We start from the raw sequence: 8,568 nt of genomic DNA, 5'->3' as shown, positions 1-8,568 counted from the left end.
AAACTAATTACATTAGTGATAACAGTCTCAGGTGATTCATGTTATCTCACCAACTTAGGTGCACATCAAAGAATAGTTTCGGTTAGTGTACGTATTTGTATATAATGTTTATTAATTCAGTGGATATATTTCATATAAAAATAAAAAATGGATGCATTTAGTTTAAAAATATTTATTTTGATCATTATTAATTAATTTAATTATATAGTTTTTGAAAATAGAGAGTTAGCAATAGAGAGCTTTGCTATGTCTATTATCTACGTGTTTGTGTGTCCTCTACTGTATGGTTTGCAATAGCAATCCAAATTGCCTATCCATCAAGTTATTTATTAATGCGAACTCAAAAGACAACACCTTTTAAAACGCGACACTTTTGAGCTCTCAGAAAACTATGAAGTTAGGTTTTAGAGGAACCTTGATCCAATAATTATAGTGAATTATGAACCAAAGGTATAGAGAAATCTCGATGTAGTTATTAAAAAAATTAAAAATCCAGATTATAAGATGATTTTTGACACCACAAGCAATTAACTTGAAAACGTTGAACGAGTTCTTTTGTTGAATCAAAATGGAAAAACTATCATACTTTTCATTGATGATCATATGTGCCTCTCACGACAACACATATAAACTACATTAAAAACAATATGTTAGATAATATTTCAGAAGTGAGAATATTTGAGAATGATATTCGAACAAAATAGGAAACCTTTAAAATAAAAAACACCAGGTTCAAAAAGGTTGCATCAAGTGGTCGGTGGTCATTGATGTCGACTTTATTCAAATAGTTGGTGATATCGAGTATGCCTTTCCAGGTGTTCTATTTTTGTGTAGAGCAAATCAGATAAATCTTGAGACCATTCAGATGTGGTTTGTTGTGGAGTTCATCTAGACAATTGCAATGTTGAAATAGAAGCGAATCCATTATAAATATATATTTTAGCTATATATTTATTATAATTGCACTCTTAATAAATATACTTGAGATTGAAGCATTAAAGAAAAACTTAATTTTTATAAAATAAATTTCAATAAAAATCATGGGCAAATTTCAATCCAGAATTCAAAGCTCAGAATCGGATGCTTCAAGCTCAATATCTCAGACATAACTATATTTCAGACTCCCTCCTCATTCTCCCTCCACGATCGATAAGATCTACCGCTTTTTCGCTTTGCAGACACGTGAGAATATCAATCTTCCCTCATATGATGGATAAACTTTACTGGGGGTATACATGTAATTTTAGGTTTACATTATATAATTATATATAAAGAGAGTATATTTATAATATAATTTTTTAAAAAGGATATAAGCGAAAAAAGCCTTTCCATGTGCTTAAGATGCGTGAAGATATGTGTTTTGGATTGATCTCATCGTAGCCGTTCAATGTTAGGTTAAATATATCTCGATTGTTTCCTTGTTCTTCGAGCGTGGTTCCTGGCGGGAGGTGGAACGCAGCTCAACGTTGGCGATCAGGGCTGCACTTCTCCGGTGGTTCCTGGCGCCCTTCTCTCATTCTGCCCCAACTCTCGATCAATCTCCATCTCGATCCTCAACTGGGACGCCTTCCACTCCTCCCCATCCAGAAATTGCGAGGAACGGCTGCGTTGTTGAATCTAAGGCCTTCGAAACACCTGAACCGCTTCGCATGGAATCCTAACTCCGGCCACAAGAAGAATGAGATTATATTCCCTTTTCTCCCTTTCCCTCTCCGTGAAATCTTCGTTTTCATCTCGATCCTTATCTTTTGTTGTTTTTTGTTGTTGATTTGATGAATAATCTAATGAAAATTCACAGGAAATTGGGGGTCGACTTCGGCCTTACTCCCTACTGCGAGGATCAGATCGCGCAAGTATGTCCATTCCATCTTTTCCTTGATTTTTTAGATTTTTGTTAGGTTTTTGGTGCTCTGTTTGATATGTTTGGTGTGCTAAGTATATAAAGTAGAAGCCTTTAGTGGAGCCTGCTAAATGGTTTGTACTGTCCTGTCCTTCTTGAAAAATTATTATTTTTAGTTTATTTTGTGTTGATGGGTTTGGGTGATTGTTATTTGGAAGTGGTTGATCTCATATGTATACCACACTTCCTCTTGTTTTGCTTGATTTGTAATTTTCTTTACCTTGAAGTAGGAATGTTTTTTTATTGTATGCAAGTTCATTGATTCTATGCCTTGAAATAATAACATTTTAATTTTTCCATGTTACACTTCGAAAATATGTTGCGTATAGACATGGGTTAGACATTTCAAATTGTTGAAGGTTGAGCTTTTATCTCTTTCACCAACAGATGTTTTAGTGTTTGCCTCAACATTGGCGGGGAGATTTATTTTTGTTGAATGCTTATGTAAGTCTATGATTGTGAGAAGTTTTCTTTTTTGAGTAATGGAAGCAGTGTGGATTTGTTTCTTGCCCTAGGAGAAGTATTGGATTCTTCAAACTCTTAATAAAAAGTTTTAATCTCTACCATGTTGTATTTGGTGTCATTTTGATCTATCTAGATGTTGAACTCATTTTGTAACATTAGGATTTTTAGTCATTACTTTCATTGCCATTAGGATTTTTGTTAGGGAAAAAGTCTTCTTCAAGTTATTATGTCATAATGGATTCACTAACGCATGGCCATTTTGTATTATCTTTCATTACCTTGTTGCTACAAATAGGTTAATTTTTATGTATTTTTGAAATAACTTAAAATTTTAGTATTTAAGAGGATGATTAGACTCCTCAGTTATATGTCCATTTCACTAGCCTAAACATCATAGCAATCTCAAGCTGGGAGCAGCTAATTTTGAACTGTTTGTTAGGTTTGTGAGAATTTGAGAATTTTTTTTTCCTTTCGTTGGTTTTCATATTCAATTAATCTTAATAAATTTATGAATACAGACTTTTTTGGAGTGTGATTTCATTGTAGTGGCAGACTAGGGGAATTATTTGTACTGGTGCATTATTACGAAGATGCTAATTTTCCTCACTAGTATAGAATTTTTATCCCTTCGACAGGCAAAGAGAGGCATTAAGCCATTTTTAACAGAGAAGGACAAACGAGGGCAAGAGAAGGAAAAACGCCAGCATCGGGGATCCACGGCCGTGGGGAAGTGGGCGGCGGAGATCGAGATCCACCTGAAAGGCTCCGTGGTCCGGCTTGAAACCCGCGCCACCGCTGAGGACGCCGCTAGGCGTGATGCCGCCGCTGCCGAGATCTCGTGGATCCAAAGCTGTCGAACTTCCCCACCGACGAATCCCCAATCGAGAGAAGCCCCGCCGCGGGACGCTCGCTCTCAGACCGGGCGATGGGTCACACGAGAACGAGCGACGACGGAGGAGGCGCCCGAGGGAGAGGATTGCACGGGTCAAGGAGTTGTCGGGGTTGGAGCGTATAGCTCGGGTTTGATCTCGGGGCTTTGAATGCCGAGAAGGATTGCTGGGTTTCCTTTGAGTGATAGATGTATGGCTGAGATCGAATCTGAATATGCATCGAGATGTGTATTTAAAAATAAAACTAAAAAACATTAGTGTAAAAGTTGGGGTAAATTTTTTGGAAGGTCACCAGCTTTTCATCTTTTTGCAAATTGGTCACCCAGCTTTAATTTGAAGTTTTTTTATCACTCAGTTTCGATTTTATCACACCGGTAGGTCACTCGGTCTTTTCCCGCGCCCCTTTGTGTACGTGGCTGCCGGAGAGAGTGAGTTAGGCTGCTCCTGACACGCTGGATGGCTTAGCTGGACACGCCACATCAAGTGAAGCTCACCAGCTGAAGCAGCACACGCCACGTCACGCGAAGGGGCACCACGTCAGCTCCTTCTTTCCCAAGAGGTCAGCTTCTTCTTCTCCAAGCATTGACAATGGGAAGACGAGAGTGAAGAAGTCAACTTCTTCTTCTCCAAGGATTGATAATGGGAAGACAAGAGTGAACAAGTGAAGGCTAGATCGAGCTGTTAACTAGGAGTGGATCTTCGAACATGTTTACCAAATACATTTATCTTTGTCCTAGGTCATTAATCCAGTTGTGGAGACCCACCCCATTGAGACACAGCCTGGACTTGAGGGTACATTGAGGAAGGAAAAATTGCCAGTGGTAGGGGGCAAAGGTTGCTCAACTTTAAAGGCACGTGAAGAAGAGCCCTCGCAAAGAGAAAAAAAGGGTATGGATTCCTTAGCTACACATCTTACCATAGGTGTCATGGTTTGTCTCATTAATTTTTGTTCAATGTCAAGAACTATCTCGCTTTGTGTACAAGAACACGTAAAAATGGCATTGTTGCTATCTGTTTTTGTTTCCCTATTTTAGTTTCAATGAATGTACATGTTTTGACCTCTTGGAATTCTCTTGTTTGCTTCTTTTTTCCAGTTAATATAACAGTGTTATGCTCAGATTTGTGGTTTTAATTTAGTAATGCAGATCAGTTTCAATTGTAAACCAATTCAATTGTAAAAAAATTAATCTTCTAATTAATTGTTTGCAGGAAATATGATTACATTGTCATTAATTTGGAGAATGGTCATTAATCTTCTAATTCATTGTTGGTTTCACTAGTCAGAATCATACAAGAGCCTTTGCACTTGCAAACCACTTGGAGAAGAAGCGAGTCGACGTGGTGCCCCTTCGCATGACGCAGGGCGACGCGCTCACCGGCAAGCTTCACTTGACGTGGCATGTCCACTTTAAGCCATCCAACAGGTCGAGCACCGACTCACTCTCTCCCAGCACCACGTAAGCAAAGGGCGAGGTGAAAAAGACCGGGTTAACCTCGCCAAAGGTGATAAAAATCAAAACTGAGTGACCAAAAAACTTCAAATTAAAGCTGGGTAACCAATTTGCAAAAAGATGAAAGGTGGGTGACCTTCCAAAAAATTTACCCTGTAAAGGTCGTTTGGCATAGTTTCTGTTTGTTTTTTGTTTTTTTGTTTTTTGTTTTGTTTTTGTTTTATTTTTAATTTTTAAAAACAAAAACATGTTTAGATACACAAACTGTTAAGTATTTTAAAAAATAAAATAAAAATACGTTTTGTTAGCACAAAGTTATTATAATATTAGGTTGTGTTTGATTACTTTTTTTTCCCTGGAAAAATTTTTCATGGGTCATTTTCCAGCTAAATATGCTGTTTGTTTGCCAAAATTTTCCATGGAAAATTTTTTCACAAACTCTATCACGGGACCCTATTTTCCCTTAAAGCAGTGGAAAAATTTTCCTACCTCCACCCTAGGAAAAGTTTTCCACGGAAAACATGGGTTAGTTTCACTGATGGCCACATAAGTTTCATAAGTATAACGCTATGACCACAAAAGTTTTTTTTGTAACGTTGTAGCCACAAAACTATTCTCTGGTTGCACTAATGGCCACAAATTTTTGAAACGTTGTGGCCACAAAACTATTCTTCCGATTGCACTGATGGCCACAAATGTGATGACGTGGCCACAAAAATATGATCTATGTAGGAAACCTTTATTGCCACATCGTTATAAAGATGAAACATTTCAGCGCCACAACGCTACTGAAAAACATTTGTGGCCATCACGTAATCTGAGAATAGTTTTAGTAACCACAACGTTACAAAAAAACATTTGTAGCTATATAGCGTTATAACGATGAAAACATTTCATGGCCACCAATGAAATGAACCCCGAAAACATAAGGGATATGTGAAAAAAATAACGTGGGATTGAAATATTTAAAATAACCTTTTCTTTTCAAAATTTAAAATAAAAGTTTTTCCTTTTCTTTTATTTTTTTTTAAAATAAATTATATAACTTGATAATATTTTAAATAAATTTATCCAAATCAAATAGATCCCGCTGCATTTTAATAGTAAGATTCAATTCCAAGTAGCACTCTTTATAATTTTAAAATAACTTTTTTTAAAAATTTAAAAGATAAGTTTTTTCTTTTTTTTATTTTTTTAAAAAAGATAAATTATATAACTTGATAATATTTTAAATAAATTTATCTAGACAGTGAACAGATCCCGCAACGTTTTGATGGTAAGATTCAATTCCACATAGCGTTGTTTATAATTTTAATAATTTTTAAAAAAAAATTCCATGGAAAATGTGACTTTTTCCGGGGAAAATTAATGCAATCAAACAACAAATGAGGTTTTTTCCATAGAAAATGTTACATTTTCTGTGGAAAATAAGCGCAATCAAACAACAAAATCTAAATTTTTCATAGAATTTTTTTTTATTTTCTAGCTAAAAATTAATACTAGTCAAACGATTATTTTTTTATTTTCCATGGAAAAATTTTCTTTCTCAGCCATTTTCCATGTTGCCAATCAAACACAGCCTTATTGTTTATATAGAAATTTTCATTTCTATTTCCCTTTTATGCTATGTTGAATTGAGGGTCGCTGAGAGAAAGTAGAAAGCGAGGGTTTTTGGAGGGTCAAAGTCGGCCATTCTCTCATTTGGATTGATATTTTTTTAATTTAACAAAGAGAGAGGAAGTGATAACTTTAACCTCCGAAACCCCTTTTCCCCGACTTCGATTTGAAAGTGCCATGAGGGAGAACCTCAGAAAGATTTTAAAATTTTTTTAAAAGACCTTATTACCCTTGATTTTTTTAAAAATTAATTACATAACACCACTTCATAAGTTTTTCCACTTTTTTTCAATCTAATTTTTATTTTAATCAAGTATTCATATGACACCAATCACAAATCGTTGTTTTTTTATGTATTTCTTTTTGTTTGCTTATTTTTTTATCTCTGCTTGTTTATATTGTGTTTTTTTATTTCTCAATTCATCCTTAGAATAATTTATCTTAATAGAATTCTATTCTTAATATAATTCTATTGCCATCCAAATTTTTATTCAAGTACAAATAAAATTAAAAATTTTCTTTGAGTGAGAAAAACCAATAATTATCTAATTCAACATAATTATTATGCTATGAATTAAAAATATTAAAAATAAGTTTATTAACAATATGATAAAGTGATCTCATGCACGATCCATATAGAATTGTAGGAGAAATTAGTCTTTAAATCCCTAATTAAGTAATTTGGTGTTGCATAATTGAGAGGAGAACTATTTTAATAATAGTTGGAAGCTACTTTGCATCCGCACGCCTAATTGTTCATGTGTGGTGCTACATAGGATAACGTGTTATTCAAAAGATAGGTTGTTCTTTCAACTATAGATTCTAATGAATAATAATTTGTTTGTATTTTAAAAAATTGATATTTGAAAAATATATATTTTGGTCTCAATTTTATCTTCGACTTTGTTTTTGTCTTCTTTATGCAAATATTATATGGTTATATGATAGACAATAGTTTATTTGTGCTTCAAATCTCCGAATAATTTATTTTCTTTTATAAATTATGTGATTAGACATTAATGTATGTGTTTAAATAGAAATAAGTAATTTTTATTTAATAATAAGGGTATAATTGATAGATCATATTATTATATATTCTTTCCTTTACTTTCCCTTCCGTAACTAAACAAAGTTTATTAGAGAACTCTCATTTCCTTTCCATCCATAAAATTTGTCTATCCAAACAAGGGTTGAACCCATCCTTTCCTTTTCTCACTTTCCCTTCCCTTCCCTCCCCTTATTTTCCCTTCGACTTTTGAATTCAAACACTATGTTAGGAATTTGGTATTCCACTTTGAATTAAAATCAAACAAAAAAAGAGATAAATAAAAAAAATGATAATGATGAATCATATTCTCCTACTTCAAATAAGAGCAAAAAAGGAGAAGGGGCATCTTGACATATTCATCATACGCGCTTTTTTCACACTTGATAGTACTATTTTCATGGTTCCAAGCAGAACCACTAATGCATAGTATATCGTCGATCGCTGTAGTCATACTTCTAAAAAGTTTTATCCGGGACTCTATATTTAGTATAGCTTTCAATGTCGCTCTGTGAGAATTTTTCTATAAATCATTTTTTTTCAACTGGAACAGGTAGCCATTTAGAAATCTGTTTTCACCTCGCCACAAGGTATTTCTAGTCAATTCAATTAAGGATTCAATTAGGGCCTTATCTTCATATGTTGTCTAATAGTGTTTGTCTTGTTCCTTGCCTCTTTGTTGTGATTCTTGATCCATTCTAGAGAAAAAAAGCAATAAAGCACATGTCATATAAGTAGAAAGTGTGCAACCTTATTATATGTTGATTAATATCATTATCAAGCAATTCAAAGTTATTCCCTAACACACATCTTTAAATTGCATCAGAGCAATGTACAGTTACAAAACATATATTTACCAAATCCATAAGAGACTTCTTTAAATACAACCCAGCAACCCTTCTCGGCATTCAAAGCCCCGAGATCAAACCCCATTTTTCCTCGCCCAACCCCAAAGAACTCCTTCTAGCAAAGAATCCTTCCCTCAGCCGCCTCCCTGCTCAGGCTGTCGTTTCACAGCTCACCGCCAGCCGACAACCCACGTCGCGGGGCTTCTTCGATCGGGATCTCACGGCGTGGGGAAGTTCACTGGCTTTGATCCACAGATCTCACAAGCGTAGCATCGCAAGCACGCTGCAAGGCCCTCAAGGGTGGCGCAGTTCCAAGCTGCACTCGAGCCTTCCGTGGAGCTCCGATCTCCGC

At 35.1% G+C, this 8,568-nt stretch overlaps 1 protein-coding gene across 1 annotated transcript; it reads left to right on the top strand.

Moving 5' to 3' along the window:
• The first annotated feature begins 1,209 nt into the window (after window positions 1-1,209).
• Window positions 1,210-8,299, top strand: LOC120255818. Its single transcript, XM_039263589.1, has 4 exons — window positions 1,210-1,229; window positions 1,395-1,714; window positions 1,799-1,853; window positions 8,195-8,299. Exons 1-4 carry the CDS (start codon window positions 1,210-1,212, stop codon window positions 8,247-8,249), a joined length of 450 nt encoding a protein of 149 aa, XP_039119523.1. The 3' UTR covers window positions 8,250-8,299.
• The last annotated feature ends 269 nt before the right edge of the window (window positions 8,300-8,568 follow it).

Source organism: Dioscorea cayenensis, unplaced genomic scaffold (assembly GCF_009730915.1).
Source record: "Dioscorea cayenensis subsp. rotundata cultivar TDr96_F1 unplaced genomic scaffold, TDr96_F1_v2_PseudoChromosome.rev07_lg8_w22 25.fasta BLBR01001207.1, whole genome shotgun sequence".
In the NCBI taxonomy this organism is placed as follows: Eukaryota; Viridiplantae; Streptophyta; class Magnoliopsida; order Dioscoreales; family Dioscoreaceae; genus Dioscorea; species Dioscorea cayenensis.
This window is presented reverse-complemented; position numbering and strand designations above follow the sequence as displayed.